This window comes from Melozone crissalis, unplaced genomic scaffold, assembly GCF_028551555.1.
Source record: "Melozone crissalis strain CALT ecotype California unplaced genomic scaffold, PUWL_Pcris_2 ptg000063l_1, whole genome shotgun sequence".
In the NCBI taxonomy this organism is placed as follows: domain Eukaryota; kingdom Metazoa; phylum Chordata; class Aves; order Passeriformes; family Passerellidae; genus Melozone; species Melozone crissalis.
The window spans coordinates 5881543-5903996 of NW_026535841.1; the positions used below are offsets into that span (position 1 = coordinate 5881543).

The 22454-nt window shown below is 48.7% G+C and overlaps 2 protein-coding genes across 3 annotated transcripts in view; one reads left to right on the top strand and one right to left on the bottom strand.

Annotated features, from left to right (window-relative positions):
* The window catches only part of RBM19 (RNA binding motif protein 19), a 53634-nt gene extending 33225 nt beyond the window's left edge, over positions 1-20409 (bottom strand). Inside the window, exons 1-21 of one of the 2 annotated variants that reach the window (XM_054289010.1) lie at positions 20309-20409; positions 19477-19659; positions 18968-19090; positions 18732-18770; positions 17912-18119; positions 16225-16463; positions 15693-15767; positions 15372-15450; positions 14655-14726; positions 13518-13718; positions 12821-12951; positions 12374-12495; positions 11573-11669; positions 11025-11135; positions 10006-10206; positions 9305-9422; positions 8963-9099; positions 7564-7624; positions 6209-6288; positions 5772-5827; positions 4115-4231 (exon numbers count right to left, since the gene is read on the bottom strand). In XM_054289010.1, the coding sequence (XP_054144985.1) occupies positions 4115-4231; positions 5772-5827; positions 6209-6288; positions 7564-7624; positions 8963-9099; positions 9305-9422; positions 10006-10206; positions 11025-11135; positions 11573-11669; positions 12374-12495; positions 12821-12951; positions 13518-13718; positions 14655-14726; positions 15372-15450; positions 15693-15767; positions 16225-16463; positions 17912-18119; positions 18732-18770; positions 18968-19090; positions 19477-19659; positions 20309-20344 (2486 nt within the window). In that variant the 5' untranslated portion in view covers positions 20345-20409. Of the gene's footprint in view, positions 1-4114; positions 4232-5771; positions 5828-6208; positions 6289-7563; positions 7625-8962; positions 9100-9304; positions 9423-10005; positions 10207-11024; positions 11136-11572; positions 11670-12373; positions 12496-12820; positions 12952-13517; positions 13719-14654; positions 14727-15371; positions 15451-15692; positions 15768-16224; positions 16476-17911; positions 18120-18731; positions 18771-18967; positions 19091-19476; positions 19660-20308 lie in introns of both variants that reach the window. The other variant, XM_054289009.1, reaches the window with a different exon arrangement.
* TPCN1 (two pore segment channel 1) overlaps positions 1-22454 on the top strand; it is a 228889-nt gene that overhangs the window by 200776 nt on the left and 5659 nt on the right. The window lies entirely within an intron of this gene.

Here is a 22454-nt window from a genome sequence, read left to right on the forward strand (position 1 = left end):
TAATTTCTGCAGCTGTCCCCGAGCCCTTGGGCCACTGCCTGGAGACAAAATTCAAGCAGCTAAGAAGCAGCAGCAATCAGTTTTGAGCCATTTCTAGCACAACATTTAAAAGTGAAGCCCAGCAATCCTGGCAGCACTGGGCATTCTGTTTGCATGGAATGCTCTAATTAACTCTGCCCAGCACTTGCTTAACAAACTCACATGTTTTTCCTCAATTTTTTTTTTTTCTCTTCTTGTGTCTTTCACCAGCACAGATTTTCCACATCTTCAACAGGGGAAGGAGAAATTGTCTCCAGTCATGTAGACTCCATTACTGGCAGAAAGGTGTGAACAGCAAGCATGTCTGGCAGAAGGATTCATTATCCCACCGTGTCCTTTATAATGGGAAATGAAAAGCCCATTCTGGTAACTACACTTTATTATAATAGGTCAGAAGAAGTGAAAGGCATCATCTTATAAAATTAACTTCATAAAGTCTGCCTTAAAAAAAAAAAAATAAAAAAAAATCTCTCTGCCAGTTTATCCACTGCATCTCCCTGACATTTTTTTCTCCCTGCAGAGATTTTTTTCTTCTCTCAGAAGGGGATGACTCCCAAGTCTTGTCCCACTTCACTTTTCCCCTCTTTTTCCTCCTCATCAGGCCCAGACATTTGCTTTGCCAAATGCAATAAATGCCATGTCTTTGTCAAAACCAAAAAAACAGTCAGCAAAGGAGTTAAAATTAAAAGAGACACCCACCCCAAAGGTCTCTGCAAGAAGCAGTGTTACTTTCTGTGCAGGAAAGTCAGGCTGTGCAGATAAGTGCTCCTGATAACCTGTTCTGTGCCCTGCAATACCTTTCAATTGCTTTGCTGCTCACTGCTTCTTTAGGCAAACTAAAGCTAATGATAATTTTGTGATTTAACAGCTTTGTGCAACGTGTTTGACTGCAGTTCCTGAGGGATGATAAACCACCTGAGTCCTGATCCCCTCAGCTAACTGGAACTAACAATTGCTGCAAATTCCAGAGAAATCAAAGATAAAACCAAAATTCTAAGTTCTCAGATATATCCTGCAAAGAAAAGAAACAACTTCATTCCCCAAACACATAACTCCAAGTACTCCATCCTTTGGTGGGATGAGCAGCAGCTCTACCAAATTCTAAGCACACCCTGGACTGACTCCATCCCCAGCTTGCCTTGGATTGGGCAGGAATCCTTTAAGATGTGTTTTTCTAAATTTTATCATTCCCTTTCTGAGGAAAATGAAACCCCCATCTCCTCAAAACATTATAAATCACTTGCAAACAGCCTGATTTTCCATCTTCATGGAGTTGGGAAAGGAGGGTGGAAGGGGATGCTCTGAAACAAAGAGTTAATTGGAACTCCCAATGAAGGCTGCATGGATCTCATGTGATAGATTCTTAAAGGAGCCCAATTTTCAGAAATTGCCAGGGCTCCAATCTGTGAAAATGTGGCCTTTCACAGATCTCCAATTCAGCTTGCCACGTCTAGAGTTCCTTCTGAGAAAAAAAAAAAAAACAAGTCTTGCCATAAAAGCCCCACAATTTGGTAGGAAAAATTAGAATTAGCAGCCTTCATGGGATAGCAATCCCTTTGTCTCTCCTCCCCTAACTGTGGCTCTTTGCAAAGAACTAAGCACCATTTACCTTTTGTTATTTTTCCAGGTAGTAAAGAGAAGAGTAGGATCTAATCAAGAACAAAAATGGGTGAAAAAAACACACCCAACAAAAGCTAAATCTTCACACCTCACCCAAAAGCAGCCCCTATAATTGAACAGCAGTTCTCCCTCTGAAGAAGAAAGGTGTTATCTTAAAATAAAAAGATAAATAAATCTCTTGAGGGTGCAAGAGAGGGCAGAACCTCCAGGAGAACGTGGCAGGACATGCTCTGAACCAGTGTCAGCCCCCAGCAAAGCCACAGGGGCTGGGCTGGGAGCAGGGAGCACCTGAGGCCTGTGGAACTGCTAAAATTGGATTATTTTGCAGGCAGAGGATCTGAGCTGCTGATCAGAGCATTCCTGACTCCCCTCAAACCCCTTAATTAAGCAGCACCTTTCTCCAGTCCAGGGAACAGAGCCTGCTGGCCCCACATTCCAGAGTGGAGAAGTTCCTCCAGGCTGCTGCAGGAACACAGGCAGTGCTGCAGGGCAAGGCTGAACATTTCAGTGATGGATCCATAAAAAAACAAGATCCAAAAGTGTAAAACCAGCCAGGGCAGGGACCCCTGAACTGCCAGAGCTGGGCAGGTACAGCAGCTTGAAGAATTCACTCTCCAGAGCATCCAGCTCCCTTGGTTTGCTGTTCCAGAGCCACTAAACCTCCTGTGGGGCCATTTGTGAAGGGGGGCTGAGCACCTTGACAAAGCTCAAAACATGGAAATATTTGTTTTGGGGTGAAAAATAAATATATCTACACACATATAATGTGTTATAGATATTTTTGAAACAATATTGGCATAACCTATGTATTTTTCTGGGGCAATACATACAGATACATAGATTCTGTGTGGATGTATATAATGTGTGTGTACATAAAATAAATACACACATAAATTGATAGTTATTCCTAATTTAATATTTATAAATTAATACTTATTTATTTTAAATTAATATTTCTTGATTTTTCTGCTGCTGCAGGGCTGGAAGGTGGCTCTGGAGCAGGGGAAACAATAGGGAAGATGCTCACCCTGTAAAACCCGGGGCTGTCCCCAGGCTGTGTGGTGATCAGCCTGGCTGAGTGGCCTGGTGGTCCCCAGGCTGGCTGTCCCTTGCTGTCCCCAGGCTGGCTTTCCTGGGCAGGCTAAGAGTGCCCCCTGCAGCCCTGCCAGCCCTTCCACTGCCAAAGGACTGCTTGCCATTGCCAATAAATGCCTAACAAAAGCCAAACTAAGGCAGGTTCCTAAATGCAGAGCAAGCCCAGAGCTCCAGAGCTGACTGAAGGGCACAAACAAAGCAATGCAGGAGGGTGAGGTGCTGGGCACTGCTCTGTTGTGCCTGGTTTGGGCTGCTCCAGAGGACAGGAGTGAAAAGAATGTCCCCCCAAGCTGCAGGTTTTTGTTTTGAGGATAAACCCAGCTCTGAACATCCCAGGTAAATGAAAGGGAAGCTCTGAGAGCGCTGTCACCAGCTGGAAGCTGCAAAATCAATCAGATGCTCCCCTGCCCCTCCTCTCCACAGCTCTGAGGTGCCAGACAAGACAGGAGGGAAAAATCCCACACCAAAAACCCCCCACAGGCTCTGTGCCTGTGATGTACAAACCCTCCCAGTGCCTTGAACTTCACCTCAGCCCCGGCTTTGCTGGCTCCAGCTTTACGAGGGTCGCGGCTCTGGCTGGGAGTGTTGGGATTTAAATTAGCAGAGCTCCACGTGCTGAGGAAACTCAGCATGGCACTGGCAGCCCAGGGGCTCTGCCTGGATCTCTCAGGGCAGAATTGAAGCAAAATGCTTCAAGAAAAAGCTTTTGCTCTTCTAGAGGCATCTCGTTGTTGTGACCGTCATCACACCCCTGTCCAAAAGCCAAGTCATGCTTTGCCTTTGGTGAAATCCCTGGAATTCATCCCAAATGAATCCCTGGAATTCATCCCTCACAGCCTGCAAGGGAGCAGCCTCCCAGCCACACAGGAGCCACATCTTCACATAAATAAAGGAGGTGCAATTCCATCAACACAGGGAAACACGAAAATCACTGCCAGGGGCTTTGCACTGTGTGGTCTGAGCAGGTTTTAAAGGGTTGAGGAAAGAAATGCCCCAAAATGTGACAAAAGCACCCAACTTCTGCTAAGACAAGCCCAGAGAGGCAGAAAAATCAACAATTCCTGCAAAACAAGAGCAGAGCAGGGACCACAGCTGGGGCAGTGAGCAAAACTTCCTGGGAGCAGCAAAAATGCTTTTCCTTTTACAAAGTTTTGTCTATTTTTCAGGATGAAACAAGGCTTAAATCACAGCACAAAAGGCTGAGGACACACAGAATACAGAGGTGATCCCAAAATCCCTGTTTTCTTCCACAAACACAAGAAAAAATTCACAATATTCACAAAGTGAGGAAGACCCTGAATGAAAATCACAGCAGCTCCGCCCCAGAGTGACCCACAGACCCCAGAAATCACTTTCCTACCTGAAGAGCTCCCTGATTTCCTTCACAGTGGCCTGGAAGGGGATGTTTCTGACCAGGATCTTGGAAGTTTTCTGCTTCTTGGCAGTCTGTTTCTTCCTGGCTGATTTCACAGCAGGCCTGGAAGGCAATGGGAAGGGCAGGTGAAGAGCAGGGAGCAGCAAAGCCCCTTTGAACTGTGGCTCCCTCGGGACTTGGAATGTGGAAAATTGAGAAACCAGCTCACACTGGCATCCTGGGTTGTGCCAGTGGCAATGCCACACAGGACATCAAGAAGGATCAAATTCCAAACACCTTAAAATCCTACATCTGGAAATTAAATAGCCCATCTTGCTCCAGTTGAGGTCCTCATCTCAAATTGCCACATTTGTCACCAAATCTTACCTTTTAATTGTCAGGAAAATGCATTAACAAATACATTTTAAAAAATTAGCTTAATGTAAGCTAGTTTTAATTATTTTTCTTCCTGCCTTATAAAACAGTACATGAAATTTTGTAACAGAGTGTTAATTTTTTTTTTTTTACCTCTGGAATTGTATTCCATTTGGACAAGGTCAGAATTTACCTAACACAAAAGACAGCAGCTTATTCCATAAAGCAAAGCACTTCCCATTGTGGCCTGGATACCTGCTGAAGGGATTTTCAAAATCAAACTGGATAAAAATGGTTTATGAAAGAATTGAAATACAAAGTGCAGACACAGAAGCTGTCAAGACTGCCTGTGGTCCCCAGGAACCAGATTTTCAAACAAATTTTGACATTTAACAGATATCACTTCCAGTAGGGTTTCCAGAGTGTCTGAAGCACAAGGTTTAGGTGCCAACATTCAAGTACCTGGATTAATTTGCAGCTTTACAGTTAGAATATTCTGTGCTGAGTAAGAACTAGGAAGGAATCCCTAAAAACTGAGCCTAATTTTAAGTAAATTCACCCACAAGTAACCTTCTCCTCTGTGCCTGATTGCCCAGAGCAAAGGAGCTAAATCCAAACTTTTATTTCAAGCAAGAAATTTGGTTTTGTCTTGATTTGATCAGAATATTATTCTTAAGCTCTTTTTTCCTCAGATGAGCAGATAGAATACTTCATTACCTAGAGAAGATTTCTTTCCAAGAACTTTTAAAACCCCTGGGAACTCACAGTGCTGCCACCAAAACAGGATTTTTCCTTAAGCAGGAAAGAAAACTGCCTGGTTCTCACTTTGGGCTCATTTTTGGGGCCCCACTTCAGCTCATTCCCCCTTTTTTTTTTCCTTTCAAGCTAAACTGAGTCAGTAGAGCAGAGCAAAGGCTGATGTGTTCAACAGCTGGAGCACTCCTGGATGCAGATGTTGAAGGGAGGGAAGAAGGGAAGAAGGGAAGAAGGGAAGAAGGGAAGAAGGGAAGAAGGGAAGAAGGGAAGAAGGGAAGAAGGGAAGAAGGGAAGAAGGGAAGAAGGGAAGAAGGGAAGAAGGGAAGAAGGGAAGAAGGGAAGAAGGGAAGAAGGGAAGAAGGGAAGAAGGGAAGAAGGGAAGAAGGGAAGAAGGGAAGAAGGGAAGAAGGGAAGAAGGGAAGAAGGGAAGAAGGGAAGAAGGGAAGAAGGGAAGAAGGGAAGAAGGGAAGAAGGAGGAGCTCCCAAGGATTACTGCAGCTGAAATGTCACTGAGGGGAGAGGTGAGCCTCACCTGACAGCTCTCTCTGACAGCTTCACTTCCAGCTTGTGGCCATCCACAGTGCAGCCCTGGGAGTGCAAACAAAGAAACAGCAGGAAAAAAATTTATCTATAATTAACAGAAATAAATATATAGAGGAATTAGAAGTCAAAGTAGCACTAAGTTAACATTAATCAGTATTTGTTCTGTGAGGGGATATCTGGGTCTGCACCTGACAGGAAAACTCATGAAAATTCAATCCTTGCACATTTTCTGAATTTCCACACCGGATCAGCACTATGAAACACACTTCTCTTTTTACAAACCTTCTTCCCTCCAAAGCCTGGCCCATTTTAGAAGCTTCTCCACCTGCCCAGTGCAACCCTCAGCCCTGACACCCTCAGTGCATTTGGCAGTGCCAGGCTGAAGCAAATCTCTGGAGAGAGCTGCAGGGGGCAGCTCAGGCTCACCTGGAGCTGGCGCAGGGCTCTCTGGGCACTCTCTGGCTTCTTGTACTCCACAAAGCCAAAGCCCATGGAAAGCAGAGTGCCTGTCAGGAGAGAAAGGGGCTTGGTAAGGAAGCAGTGATGATATAGGATATAAAAGAAACCAGGAGCAAGCACTGATAGCCAAAATTGGGGGGACAAAAAGCTTAACATCCCATGAAAAGGGCCAGCCTGTCCATGGCTGGCCTCATGAGCACCCCTGGCTGAGTTTTTGAGCAAGGCTCTGCTCTGGACCAGCTGGTTTTGGTGCTGATGTGATGAGGAGATGTTGCACACAAACCCAATGTTTTGCTTTGCATCATCTCAGTGCAACTTCCTTAAACAAAACACTGCAAAGCAACTGCTGGTCACAACCAGGGGAAGAGATCCTGTTGTGGGACAGACATCCCATAAACTGGAGTGGGTGAGCAGCTGCCACTTGCACAACAAAGGAGAGCCATCCTTCCCCATCCTGTCCAGCCAAGGTCTGCAGTCCCACCACACCCCTGAGCAACATGCTGGCTAACACAGCAGCCATAATTAAGGGACAATTAATAATGAGGGGAGAAAACAACACCCCATTTTCAGTTTCAGAGCCTCAGCAGTGGCAGAGTGTAGAGATGACCCCCAGTGCCTGAAGGGATCAGGTGCTACAAGATCAGGCCACACTTGGTGCTGCCAGCTCAGACCCATGAGCAGAACTGAAGAATTCACTTAATTTTTCACTTTATTTATCTCCCAGCAGATCTGAGTATTTAAATATCACATCACAAGGAAGCTCTGTCAAGGGGAAATGCCACAAAGCTGTGCAGCTCCCAGGGAGAAGCCCCAGCCCCTCCAGCCAGCATTTGCCTTAATCCAAGTCCTTGGGAAGGGAGAGCAGCCAACAGCAGGCACAGGCACTCATCCCTGCAGCCTGGGGGGCTCAGGGCTGGCAGGGAGAAGGCAAACCCAGCCCACTCAGCACAGCTCTCAGCCAGGCATCCTTGAGGATATTTGCAGGATAATGCAGGGTTTAATCATCACAGGGCACTGGCTCCTGTCAGCCTGCATCCCACTCTCCTCTGTGATCCTGAAGGAGTTTGGCTTCTCCCATCTCAAGATCTCAAGAGAAGGCCACATCTCCACAAATCCCACAATGGAGTTTTAACCTTCTAGACCCAACCCTGGGGGAAGCTTTGGCTGCTGCTTGCAGCCATTTCCACGGGAACACTTCTGGAAGCACTGAGGATTTTGCCAGCAGGAGCACAAATGCTCAGCCAGATGAGTGCTGAAGCAATGCCACACCTGAGCCCTCAGCTCAGCTGAGGGAAGGAATTGAACAGCAGCATCTAGAGTACCTGCTTTGTCTTTCTTCTTGGATATTGTGCAGCTCTTCAGGGCTCCCACTTTGGAGAATGTCTGCAAGGAATTTGGACACGTGATTCAGTTCCCTTTGTCACAGGCTTGTAACTCAACTGCCAGCAGGGCCCTGTGCCACACAGCCCCACCTCCCCCAGCACTGCAGCTGAGCCTTTCCCCAGCAAATTAAACCTGTACAAACACACACACACAGAGTTTGAAAGGTATCAAGGCAGGAGTTCACAGAAATCCTCCACACCCCTCAGAAAGTGCACGGATCTGAGGTGGCTCTGGAGGAACACTCTGGATTACAAGACGCCCCCAGCCAGGTAGAGGTGGGTGCTGCCTGTGATGTCCCTACAACACAGCTCTTCCCAAAAAATGGGAGGGCTAGCGAGTAACAAACTATTTATTTGACTCCCTTGTAAAGCCAGAAAAAGAAAAGAGGACAAATCCCAGCCCTCCAGGCTTGTAACTCAACTGCCAGCAGGGCCCTGTGCCACACAGCCCCACCTCCCCAGCACTGCTGCTGAGCCTCTCCCCAGCAAATTAAACCTGTACAAACACACACACACAGAGTTTGAAAGGTATCAAGGCAGGAGTTCACAGAAATCCTCCACACTCCTCAAAGTGCAGGGATCTGAGGTGGCTCTGGAGGAACACTCTGGATTACAAGACGCCCCCAGCCAGGTAGAGGTGGGTGCTGCCTGTGATGTCCCTACAACACAGCTCTTCCCAAAAAATGGGAGGGCTAGAGGGTAGCAAAGTATTTATTTGACTCCTTTGTAAAGCCAGAAAAAGAACAGGAGACAAGTCCCAGCCCTGCTCTGGGTATTTATTTGTCCACAGCTGGAGCAGAGTCTCTGCAAGACTCACAGGGTGCTTGAGCCATGGAATGTGGCATTTTACACAGCTACAAGAAGTGCCAGAGATGGGAAATTCCAGCTGCTTTTCCTTATTTTGCTATTACCACCCCACATAACTCCAGGAATGCCACTCTCTCTCCTAAGTGCTTATTGAGGTGAAGCAGCACAAGGCAGCACACTGTCAGCAGAAGCTGAGAGGAAAAGCACACTCAGAAATCATCATTTATTTATTCATTCACTGCCTCTCACACACCAAGCAGTGGCAGAGCTGCTGCAGTGCCTGTCCCAAGGAGCAGCATTACAGAAAACATGGCAAATCAGAAGATTTAGATTTCTGTTAGAAGATTTCCTACTGCCTCCACCTGTCTCTAGGTGGAATTAAACCCCACAAAACCAGCTCCAGATGCATTTGTCTTATCTGACACCTGGAGTGATGTTCCCAGCCCCAGCAGAACCCAGTGCTCTCTCATCTCCCACCAGATCACACTGGCTGCAGCTGAAATCCTTTAAACACTGTGTCCTTACTGCTCACCTCCTTCAGTGTGTCTTCTGTGGTGGCAAAGTTCAGGTTTTTGATGAACAAGGTACAACCAGGAATATTTTCTTCTTCTTCTTCTTCTTCCTCCTCCTCCTCTTCTGCTGCTTCCTCTGAGTCTTTTATAGCTTCACCTGAACCAAGAATAAACCCATCTTTATAAGATGTAACAAAGCCAAATTTTGGGGGAGTTGTCCACTCAAACTGTGGGGGAGCCCCTGGGATGGGGAGAAAGGTGGTGTGTTTAAGGAGGAAAGTCACCCAGACAAAACACATCCTGGGGCTTGACACAACCCCAGAGAAACACAGAGACCCCAGCAAGTGAGCCAGAGTTCTTACCTGGTACCAGCCCTGCTTCACCCTCCTTTCCTGGACCCTCAGCTTTTTTTTTCTGAGGGGTTGGGCTGAGGAAAACCCCCATTGGAGCCCACTCCAGATACAGGGGCACGGAATGAAACTGTGAAGAGAAGACAGGAGAGAAAGGAGTGAAGGAAAAACTCTGCTCTCAGCTTCATTTTCACCTCACTCTGTAATGAAAATCAGCAGTGGAAATGCTGGGTAACCTTTTTAAACTGCTAAACTCTGTCACAAAAGGGTCCAGCCTTACAGGACCAGAGCCTAAATCCTCTGTCACAAAAGGATCCAGCCTTACAGGACCAAAGCCTAAACTCTCTGTCATAAAAGGATCCTGCCTTACAAGACTGCAGTCTAAACTCTCTGTCAGGTAAGGGAGCCAGCTTTACAGGGCCAGAGCCTAAACCCTCTGTCACAAAAGGACCCAGCCTTACATGGGTCACTCTTTGATTGTATGAAGGGAAAGGAAACCCTCCAGCTGTGTCACAGCCCCTTCTCCAGCATCCTCTGCAGGCTGAGCCCTGCTCTGCTGTCCCAGGCACCTCCCTAAACCCAAAGGACACAGCTTGGAACACCAGTGCTTGTGGGATAACACCTTCCCACACTCCCTGTGCCCCCCACACTCAGAGTGCCCTCCTGCAGCTCCCCAACTCACCGAGACCCCCCTCCCCAGGCAATGCCCCCACCTTGGAGTAGGCCAGCCTGGTGAAGGCTTGCTTGGCCTCTGTGGGCTCCAGGAACTCCACGATGGCTGTGATGCCTCCCTCTGGCAGCAGCACCCGGCCCAGGTCCCCGTGCTGCCCAAAGAGCTCCTCCAGCTCCAGGGCACTCGTGCCAGCTGGCAGGTTCTTCACCAGGATCACTGTCCTGCTCCTCTCACCAGCAGCCTGGCACAGCCAGCAGGGAAACAAAGAAAGAATGTGGCATGGAAGAGAGCAAACCCAGCAGTTTTCTAACTGGAGATTTCAGATCTCCAAGGCTGTGCTCTCCCTCTCTCTGTCACTCCTCTCCCCGATCCAAAAGGACTGACAGGCACGTAGGAAACACTCCCTGGAAAATCCACATCTCATGGATGGAGGGGTCAGCTGCAGATCCACAGGGGCTCCTTCCCTGCCCACCATCCTCATGCCATCATATAATGGATTTCACCCATCCTGAGAGCCACTGCCTTTATCATATGGATACAATTCCTGTCACATTTATATTTTCTGAAAAATTCCTTCACCCAGGATTTTTCTCCTGGGAAGCTGAGAAGCCTCAGAGAAAAGGAAAACAATTCTTATCTCATTTGCTTCTGTGTTGTGCCCATGTGGAATGTGTTTGGAGATTGTTTCATTGGTTTCATGTGAATTGTTTTGACTTAATGACCACTCAGGGTCAAGCTGTTTTGAGAGTCTGGAAAGAGTCACAAGTTTTCAATATTATTTTTTTAGCATTCAGTAAGTATCCTTTGTGTATTCTTTAGTTAGTTACTTTAGTATTTTTAATATAATATAGTGTTATAAAATAATAAATTAGCCTTCTGAGAACATTGAGTCAGATGCATCATTCCTTCCTGCCACAAGGGCACCCCACAAATACAATAATTTCCAAACTCATCAGGGAGGGTTCAATCCTGCAAGATGCTGAGGATTTAATTACCAATTTCCAAGAGAGCTGAGAAGACCAGCACTAGAAGAGGTGGATCCCCACCGGTGCCTCTCACCTGGCTAAAGGAATCCAGGCTGACTCCGTTTTCCACAAGGAACCGGCGGATTTCCTGCACCAGCTCCGTTTCTCCCAGAGCCACTCTCACTGCCACGCTGTCTCTGCTCTCCTGCAGGCAAGAATTCAGTCACCTGCTGCTCTCAGAAGCACATGCAAAGGGAATGTGGCAGGCAGCTGGAGGGTAAAATGCTCCAGCTCCTCTGCAGCTGCTGGAAATAAATTGTGCTGTTGGAATTCAAACACGTCCCAGAGTAAAATGAAATTTCCAGGAAGGATCTGAGCTTTAGGGTGTAAATTTTCACCACTTCTAGTTATGTGGAAATGCAAAATTCAGCCACAGGAAAGCAGAGTGGGAAGGAAGGTTGGGGACCAAGGGATCAATAGGCTCAGACCCCACAGAGCTGCTACAGAACCACAGACCCCACAGCCTGTGCGGTGCCCATGGATGCACAGAGGCTTTTCCTGTGCAAGACAAGGCCCTGGCCACAAATAAACAGGCAGGAAAGTGATGTCCCAGCCCAGCTGATCCATCCCAGCCCAACTCACAGCATCCAGCACTTGGCTTTTGGCAGCATTGTACTTGTGGGCCATGGCATCGGCCACAGCGTTTGTCCCCACAAACAGAGCGTTCCAGTTGTGGGAGCTGCCAAGAGAAAAACACAACCAGGGTCAGTCATGGCACCTCCAGCCAAAAGTCCTGGGATAAAACAGCTCTGAGCACCAGCACGAGCAGGCAGGGTGAAGGGAGAGGGAAAGAAGGGTGGAAGGCCCCTAGGGAAGGGACAGGATGAGGGAGATGTGACTGGAGAGCAAACAGAAGCAGGGCAGGCAGTGAGCTCTGCTTCCCCACACCTCACTGGCCACAGCTCTGCAGCTGAAGCTCAGGTTCTGCCTCAGAGGAACACACCTTTCCAACTGGTTTCCTAAACCATGCAAACCCCTTGCTTGCAATTCCCTTTGCACCCTTCTCCCTTCAAGACAGAAAGTATCAGCCACTTCTTTCACACTGATTTGTCACACAGCAAGAAAAAGCCTCTACAATTACAATTACAGGTGGCCAAGCAGAGGAGAAAGGTCCAACTGATCTGAAACCACCCCCCTGAAGAATTACAGAAATTACAGAACCAGACTAACTCTTATTAGAGAAGGAACTCCTACCAAAGCCATTCAAACCTCTCAGTTTCTGCTGCTCACTGAGCTACTGCAGCTTCTTGGGCAGAGGAGTTGGGGAGGTGAGAGAGAAAGGAAACAGAGCTGTACAGCAAATGCTTTATCAGCCCTGGGAATCTCTACACCCCTGTGAAGATCCCACATGCATTCCTGGGAATCTGGCAGCTTGTGTTGTACCTGACACTGTTGGCTTTGTCCTTGGCCTCTTTGCTCTTTTTGTAGGAGGAAGATTCTTCTGCATCTCCATCCTCCACTTTTTCCTTTTTGATGGTGGAGGGTAGAAGATGCATCATTCTGCCCTGCAAGACAGGAAGGAGAGGTCCAGCAGCTCTGGAATAATCCACATGGAGGAAATTGCCTGGCACCTTTCCCAGCCAGTGGAAGGAGGGAATTTTCCTTCCCAAAGGAGCCACAACTGCAAGTCAAAGTGGCTCTGAGACAGACTCAGAGCTCCCTCCCCATCTCCACCAGGATTTTGGAGTCTGAAAGCTGCTCAAACCAAGCTACTCCACCAAAAGAACCTGCAGGAAAGCCTCAAACCCTTTTTAACAAAGCCCAGAAGCAAACTCAGCCACATCCCCACCAGCTGCATTCCAAAGAAAATGAAAAGCATCAGATCTGTACCTGGAACACCTGCCCATCCAGCTCTGCCAGGGCCTTCACAGCATGCTCAGGGATCATGTAGGTGATGAAGGCAAATCCTTTGGGTTTCTTGGTGAGTTTGTCAATGGGGAAGTGGATCTCTGAGAGGGGTCCTGCAGGAGGCAAGGCTCAGTGGTCACAGACATCCCTGAACTGGCACCTCCCAGACACAATCAAGGATGAGGGGAGCAGCTCTGGATGGGTGGGGAGACACCAGCCTGGGCCAGGAGCTGCAGAGGGACAAGGAGGGCCCAGGACAAGCAGCCCAAGTCCAGGTGTGGCAGTTCATGGGCTCTGACAGGTGACACAAACCAGGCAAGCTCTGAGCAGCTGCTTTCACCTTCAGTCAGGGATAAACACCTCCACAGACTCACCCTTCTCTGCCCCAGGATGCCAAGAGAACCCTGAATGTGTTTAATTTGGAAGTAGAAGAGAGAAACTTCAAATTTACACCCCAAGTTTGGGATGCCAAGTGAATCTGAAGGGTTCACCTCTAACCTGCAGGGAGCCTCCTGCCAAGAAGGCTCAAATTATCACAACAGAAAATAAAGATGTGGCAGCTGGGCCATGTCCAAAATATGCGGTACACAGAGCTTTGTCCATCCTGACCCAGCAGGAAAAGCTCTGGACAAAGGAAAGACATTGCCCTGCAAGTTCCAGTCCTGTGCCAAACACTCACCATACTTTGAAAAGATCTTCTCCAAGTCCTCCTCAGTGCTGGTGAAAGGCAGATTCCTGACAAAGAGCCTCCCTGATTCAGACAGGTCCTCTTCCTCCTCATCATCCCTCAGTGTCCTCTGCCAGGGCTGGTGCTCAGGTTTTGCTGGAGCAGTTTCTTTTGGGGTGTTCCTGCACCGGGACACCTCCACACAACGCCCACCTGACCCCAAAGAACACAGAAGGATGTTGGGTACCTCCCAAGGCCATGAGCAAACAGCACCCACTTGCAAATGATGCCTTGAGAGGCTGCCAGAACACAGGCTAGGCAGTGTTAAAGGAATAAAGCAGGTATTTATTTAAAAGGCCTCCAAAGGATACACCTTGGGGTGTGCAAGAGCCTGGCCAAGGCTCCAACCTCGGGTCATGGAGGTTTCACACTTTTATAGGTTTTGGTCCATTCACATATTGGGGTTAATTGTCCAATTACACCTTATATTATGAAGTCCTATCCTCCCAGATTGCTCTCCTCAACTTGCTGCTGTTTACACTTTTTGGGCCTGAACTGGAAAAGGATTGTTTTGTCAGACTCAGCTGTGAGGAGAACCTGCTAACACTTGATATGAAGTTCAGAGTTATAAACTAATGCAGTACATAATCTGGGTAATGTGAAAGCTAAAGCTTAAGGCATCACAAAGAACCCAGGGTTAGACACAATTACAGCCCCACAGGCTCTGAGCAGCACTCAAAAACAAGGAGGAGGTGGAAGCTGTAAGAGTCAGTCATCATAAAAATCAGGGTATCAACCCCAGCCCCCTTTCCTTTCAGAGCCCCAGCTGTCTATGCCAGCCCACACAATATCTGCAAACAGAATTTCAGGAGTTACTCCAAGGGTTAGGCCAAGCCCAGGGCTGCAGCCCAGTCCTGCAGCACTGCCTGTACAAAGCTGGACCCCAGCACTGTAAGTTTTTCCCCAACAAGAACCACCTCAAGCACAGGGCGAAACACAAGGGCCCTAAAACCCCACCTGGTTTATCCCAAGGAACAAACTCCCCCATGTGCCTGGGAAAAAGTCCAATCACAGCAGCCACTTGTGCAGGGAACACTCGAGCAGCTGAGCTCCCAGGCTGGAACAAGGAGGAGAACAAACAGCCCTTACCCAGGAATTCTTTTTTCCGCTTCAAGGCCCTTTGCATTTCTGCTTCACTCTTCAAGTCAACAAAGATGTAACCTTGGAGGAAGGGAAGGTTCAGCTGAGCATCATGTGGGGAACACACACAGCCACTAATTGGGTAATTAAGGGTGAATTGGGCTTGCTTTAATATAGATTCCTATAGACAGAGCATTCAGCTCCCATGGAAAGTTTCAATCCAGCCTGGAAATTATGTCAGACTGCCTTTTCAAAGCTTATTCTTTATATAAAAATCACAAAAACTTTACTTAGCAGCTGGAGGAGGCTTTCACAGGTGCCTCTGAGAGCAAATAAAAGGTGAATACTGAAGGCAGTATCTTTGCACATAGCAAAGCTCCAAGGACCTGCTCCCACAAATCAGCACAGTGCCCTGGGCTGCTGCAGCTCTCCCAGAGGAACAGGCTTTTCCTTGGCATGGGTTGGGGTGTTTAGAATAAAAGTTCTGGATGCAACTCAATAAAGAAAAGCTCCTGCTGCTACTCCAAAGGGAGCACAGCCAACATTCCCCTGCCCAGGGCATCCTGTGGCCAGCAAGTAGGGCAGGAGAGCTGCAAAGTCACAGAAAGGTCTCCAAGAACCAGGCCACGAGCCAGGGATGTGGAAATGCAGGCTAAAAGTGCAGAGGGGTGACCAAGGGGTCCCCTAACTCACAGATCCCACCCCCGCTCCACACACAGCTCTTACCTGAATTCTTCCCCTGGCCCTTTTTCCCCATCCTGATTGTCACTGGCTTCAGAGGGAAGAAAAATTCCCGAATTTTTTGCTGTGGGAAGAATCAGAATTGTTTGAATAATTCCCAGATACAGGAAGCAGCAAGTTGCAGGCTTAGGTTTTTACATATATAACACTCAGATCTCTGCACAAAGGCATTCCAGAAATTCCCCTGATCACCCACAAAGCCCTCAAAGGAGTGAGAAGTGAAAGATTTCTGCAAATATCTTGCAGAGGTACATTCTGAGACACCCCTGAGCCTCCCTCCCTCCCCAGCTGGGAAAGCAAACTTGCCTCAGTGATGTTGGAGGGAGCCCCACGAAGTTTCACTGTGAATGCAGTGCTGGCTTCCCCTGAGCTGGCCTGGCTCTGCACAGAGGAGGGGAAAAAAAGGGAGAAAAAGCTGAATGAAAGAGCAGAAATCACAGCACAACCAGCTGGGCTTGGCCAGCAAACAGGAGGCTGAAGAGTGGCAGGGAATACCAGGAGATTGCCACAGCTGCAGCAGCCTGGGGCAGGAGGTGCCAGCTGAAGGAGCACTGCCATGAAAAGCTGAGTTCTGCTTTTCCAGGACAGCATTTCCTGGAAAAAAGCCTCTGAGAAGGGCACCAGCAGCACTTAACTGGAAGCCCCATCTTTGGGAATTTAGTCAGCCCTGAGGGGATTCAGTGAAATTTGTAAATGGGTCACACCAAGGAGGCCAAGAGAGCTGGTACCCTGTGGGGCCTGCAGCTTCCCAGGCTGTCAGTTCATTCTGCAGGACTGACAGACACCTGCTATCCACAAAGCTGCTGCTGCAAAAAAGACAAATCTAATCCAGCTGTACCTCTGGTGTGGATCCTTTTTTCTTCTTCCCCACTGGTGTTTTTGGCTCTGTTTGTTTGGCTTTTGGCTTCCCCTTTTCCTCTGTGTGTGTTTCTGCAATGCCTGAATCCTCCTCAGTCTCACTTTCCTCCTCAGTCTCTGTTTCTTCCTCTGTGCTGGATGAGGAGGAAGAATCCTCCACCACTTTAGATTTCAGGTAATCCATATCTGACAGGTCTTTGCTGGTAGCTGCCTTCTTCCCTTCCTTCTTTCCTGGCAGAGAGGAGAGAGCAGAGAAGTTTTATTCACACAGATGCTGCTGCTCTCCCCCCAGGCCAGGAAAAAGCTGAGAATTGACACAATCATGGCCATCACCTCCTTATGCTCCACCTTCTCCATGGGAAAACAGCAGAGCAATTTGATCTTGGCACTCTCAGACTGACAGCCTGGATTTCAAAGCAACAGTTCATGTATAAACATGAAAGGTTTTAGGTAGAAAGGGGTTTGAGGTACTCCAGGACAAAGTATTTTGTCACAATTTTAACCAAATACCCCAATCAAGCTTCAGAGGAGGGTTTGAAGTGTTTGGTTTTACAGGGAAAATGACACAATCACACCTGGATTTGAGTTACCCAAGGAGAGATGAGGAGCAGCAGGGAAAACACCACTCACTCCACCAGAACAGATAAGGAAATCTCATGAAGGGAAGGAGGGAGATAAAAAAAAATCTTTATTTTCTGGTGTGATCATTTGAGCCTCCTTGGCAGGAGACTTCCTGCAGGTTAGAGGTGAACCCTTCAGATCCACTTGACATCCCAAAACTTGGGGTGTAAATTTGAAGTTTCCCTCTTCCACTTCCAAATTAAACACATTCAAGGTTCTCTCTCCCTCTGTGGGAGGGAGAAAAGCTCCAAACCCACACTCATCCCTGCTACAGGGACACTGCATCCTAAATTCCACACACCAGGCTGTGAGTCTTCACAATGAAGCCACTGCTCCAGATTTGCTCTCTGGAGCCAAGACACTGACCCCTGTCCCTTCACCTGTTCCTGGCAGGCCCAATTTCCAGAAACATCCATCAAAGGCACACCAGATGAGTTCCCAGCCACCCACAGGCTCCTAAAGCACCAAAACCACATCCAGCCCTGGAAATCCTGGAGATGAAAGGGGTGCAAGAGGGAAAGCACTCCAAGGAAAGCTGCAGCTGTTTGTGCTGTTACTGCTCCCTAATGACACAGGGAAAGCACAAATGGCACCCCCAAATATCTGTATTTGCCACAGCTCCCCAAATCTGGGGAGACAACCAGGCATTCCCAGCACAAAGAAAGGTGAGAGCCCACCCTCCTGGTGGCACTGAGTCCAATGCTGTCCCTCCCTGTGACAGGAGCCACTGTGACTGCCACAAGCAAAGGTTCCTAAAGCACAGAAACCACATCCAGCCCTGGAAATCCTACAGATGAAAGGGGTGCAAGAAGGAAAGCATTCCAAAGAAAGCTGCAGCTGTTTGTGCTGTTACCACTCCCTAATGACACAGGGAAAGCACAAATGGCACCCCAAGATATCAGACACTGCATTTCCCCAAATTTGGGGAGACACCCAGGCATTCCCAGCACAGAAAGATGAGAGCCCACCCTCCTGGTGGCACTGAGTCCAATGCTGTCCCTCCCTGTGACAGGACACAAGCAAAGGGTGACAGCTCCCTCAGGTACCTTTACCCTCCTCCTCATCTTCAGAGGGTTCATCCCCGCCCTCACTCAGCTCCTCAGACTCATCTGAATCAAAGTTCAGGTAATCAGATGCTGCTGCTGCCTTTCCCTTCTTGGGCTCCTCTGCCAAAGTGTCATTGGCCCAAGTGGCCACCTGGGACCTCTTCTGGTGAACCACCAAGAACTCCTGGAATGTTTTATCCTCCTTCAGCTGTGGAAAAGAAAAAAGACAAGCTGTGGAGGGAGAGTCAGTGTATCTGAAATCCAAATATCACCTTGTTTCCAGCAGAGTAAAACAAAAAATCCCTTAAGGGGAGCTCAGTTTACACTGACAAGGTGAGTAAAGGCTTCTCAAGGTATCTCATTCCTACTGTTTTCTATAATTGGTGTTTAGAAAGTACTTAAAAAAATACAACAAAACAGAAAAAAAGAGGAAAAAAAAGGAGAGATAAAAAAAGGGGGAAAAAAAGAGAGGAAAAAGAAAAAGAGAGGAAAAAGAAAAAGAGAGGAAAAAGAAAAAGAGAGGAAAAAGAAAAAGAGAGGAAAAAGAAAAAAAAAGGAGGAAAAAAGAGATAAGTTAAATGTGACACAACTTAGATATGTTTAAACCCCAGAACTGCTGAAACAGAGCAGACCTGGTTGCAGTGTGTGCTTACAGGAGTAGCTGACCATAAAACCCCATGGAGGAGTTGTTAAAATGATTTTTTACAATAGAACTGGGCTGTCCCAGCCTGAATGAACAGCATGGGAAGCAGGACAGAAAGGAACTAAAGGAACTATTCAACAGCAAGAATACAGGGACAGCAACCCAATATCAACTCACCTCCTTTAAGTTATCCACTGGATCTTTCTTCTTTTTATCCTTGGGGAAAAAACCCAGAAAGGTTCATTAGAAACACAGGCAATTCCAGGTAACCCTACAGCACAGGGAACAGAGACCCTGAGGCAGAAAATCAGCACCAGGACTCCAGAATGTGCTGTCCCAGCTGCTCTGTGCCCTTCCCCACAGCCCAGGCCCCCTTCTGTGGCACTGGCACACAGGAATCAGGCAGGACTCACCTTCTTTGTGCCTGAACTTGCCAAGGGCTCCTTGCTCTGCTTCTCTGGGGCAGGGGCCTTCTGAGAGTGCTTGCTCCAGGCTTTGGGTTTTGTAGGGTCACCAAAAGACTTGCACAGCTCCACCTGGAATGAGTCAGGTGTGTAATTACAGGGCTGTAATTGCTGGGTGATTTCACTCAGGAGTTATTGAAACCCTGGTGGGATGGAGGGAGGGTGCAGGAAGAGCTTTTAAAAGCACAGAGCTACAAATTCAATCACCATGGGAGAGGCAGGAGTGCACAGGCACACAGTCCCAGGATGGTAAGGGACCTTAAAGTGCCACCCCTGCCATGGCAGGGACACCTTCCACCATCCCAGGTGCCCCCACCCCCATCCAGCCTGGCCTTGGGCACTGCCAGGGATGCAGGGACAGCCCCAGCTGCTCTGGGCACCTGTGCCAGGGCCTGCCCACCCTCCCTGAGATCCCCTTTCTCAGGAATTTCAGGGATTTATTTCTGGAGATAGCTCACTGTGACTCTGGAAGTGTCAATGAAGCTTTTGTTGAAGTGGTTCAGGGCTGCCTGAGCCTCATCCTCAGACTTGTAGCCAATGAAGCCGAATTTCCGGAACCTTCCATCCTTGGTGTACTTGAGGCAGCAGTCAGTGAGCGTGCCAAAGGCAGCAAAGAGCTTCCTGAAACGCTCCTCCTTCATCTGGGAAAGGAGGGAGGGAAGCACAAAGGGAAATCAGCCCCAGGGAGCCTCTGAGGACAAGTCCAACCCAACACACTCTGTCTCAAAGGGCTCCTGGAAGGCTGCAGGAAGCTCATTGTGAGCTAAATCCCCACTTCAGCCATCAAACCCGTTCGTGTTCCCCCTGAATCCACGCGTGGGTACGGGGAACACGCGGGATCCTGCTGGGCACAGGAACAGGGCGGGATCGTGTCGGGCACAGCAGCACCGAGGGCACCGGCACCCAACCCCGGGCAGCGAGAGAGGCACAGCGATCCACTGCCCACCCTGAGGGGCTGCCACCTGCCAGCCCATGCCCCTCACGCTGCTTCCTGCCCCTTCCTGACCCCTCCAGCTCTCCCACCATCCTGCCCCCGGAGTGTCCCCATGTTCCGCATCCCTGCACTGACCACGACCCCTCATAGCCCCTCATAGTCCCTTCCCCCAGGACATCTCGCCGCTCCTCCTCCAAAACCTCACCCTCCCACCACTTCAGACCCTCTCTCCCGGCGGATCTCCCCGCTTTTCCCCATCCCCACCACACACTCCTCTCCCGGTGCCTCTCCCTGCCCTGCATCCCTCCGCAGCGCCCTCAGACCCATCCTAGGCCCAGCACCGCACAGAGCCTCACCCCATTGGGGAGATTCTTCACGATAAGTCGCGACATGGCAGCGACAGACGCCAAGGAGGAAACACTCAACACCGCGCACGCCGCCCCATGGGCGCCGCCATATTCTCCGCGTCACGTGGGCTGCGGGCGGTATCGCGCATGCGCAGGGCGGGACCCGGATGTTGGTCCTTAGCAACGGCCCCTTAGCAACGGGGCCTGTGGGGCTGGGGGCGACGGGAGCATCCATGGGGCACCGGGGACAGGGATGGGCGGGGAGGGGAGGGCGGCAGGGTGAGGAGGGGCTGAGCACCCTCGGGTGTCCCCGCAGTGCGGGCTGCAGTCTCCCGGCCCGTCCGCGCTGCTCCGCGGGGCCGCAGGAGGGAGCTCCGCGTCCGCCGCTCCCGGTCCAGAGATGCTGAGTTTGCGGGGGGATGGCGCAGAGAGAGAGCATCGATGTCACCCCTAAAAGTCATGCGGAAGGGGGGAAAGAGGGTCTAGTCCAGGGAAACTCTGGATCTCTGGATGTATTCAAGATGTCAGGTTGGACGGGACTTGGACCAACCTGGGATAGTGGAAGGTATCCCTGCCATGGCAGGGGATGGAGTGAGATGAGCTTTAAGGTCCCTTCAAATCCAAACCATTCTGATTCTGTGAATAAAAGTGGATTCCCCCAAAGGAATGGCTAAATAACCCCACAGCCACAGGATGCTGTGCTGTGAGAGCTCCAAAGGATCAAAGAGAGCCAAAGTCCTGGAATAAAACAATCCCTGGAGGGTTACTGAACACTGCAGGATGAACACCACCTGCAGCTTCCTCAGGAGGGACTGCTCCAATGTCTGCTGTGTTCCAAGGGAACAGCTGCAGTGTGCTAGTGGAAAATTAGGTTGGGTATCAGGAAAATGTTCTTCCCCCCAGAGGACCTCCATGATCCTTGTAGGTCCCTTCCAATTCAGTATTCTATGCTTCCATGATCCATTGCTGGAGGCTGAGCAGAATTGTTGTTCTTGGAGCATCTCCTCCTGCTCAGAGCCCTCAGCCCTGTCTGTCTTACACCAGCAGGAAATCCAAATTACACCAATCCAAATTACACCAATCCAAATTACACCGTTATTCCCAGAGGAAGATGCTGGGGACAGCTCCGAGCTCCAGCACCAGCCCTCAGCCTCTCTCCCCACGGTCTGGAGCTACCCCAGGGATCACTGGAGCAATTCCAACCCCTCACAGCCTCTCCTGGTGCCCTTGGAGGCTGCTCTGGCTGAGCCCGTCCCAAAGCCTGAAGGCAGCAGGGACACAGGGCAGGAACAGTGTCCTGGCAGGATGGGGGGCAGCCCCTGCTCTCCTGGGGGAACAGCAAGGGAAATGCATTTTCCAGGACTGGGGGAGCAGGAGGCAGTGTGTCACTGTGATATTTTATCAAAAATCCCTTCGCCGGGATTTCTTCTCCTGGGAAGCTGGGAAGCTTCAGCTTCTCCCTGTTTTCTTGCTTTGAAATGTGATTTGGAGAATTGTTTACCCAGCATGTGAATTGTTTTAACTTAGTGACCAATCCCAGTCCAGCTGTGTTGGGACTCTGGTCAGTCAGGGGTTTTTATTATTCATTCTTTGCCAGCCTTTTGATGTCTCCTTTCTCTTTGTTTAGTATAGTTGTAGTATATAATTTCATATAGTATAATATAATAAATATAGTATAGTAGAATATAGTATAAATATAATATGAGTACAATATAGTATAATATAAATATAGTAATAATATAATATAGCAATAATGTAATGTAATAGTATGAGTATAATATAATATAGTAATAATATTATATTATATTATACTATGTTATACTCATTACATTACATTATTACTATATTATATTTATATTATACTATATTGTAGTATATAATGTATGTAATAGTATATAATGTATGCAATGATATACTGTAATGTAATGTAATGTAATGTAATATAATATAATATTCAGCCTTCTGAGAACTTGGAGTCAAATTCTCATATCTCGCCTCGTCCTGGGGACCTCACAGCAGTGGAGAGGCCATCAGTGCCCTGCTCAGAGTTCACCCCACAGCCCTGATGGGGGTGGCAGGGGAGCTGCTCCTCTGTCCCCTCACAGGGCTGTCCCTGAGGTGTCACAGCACAGGGACACAGCTCCCTCCCCCCTCG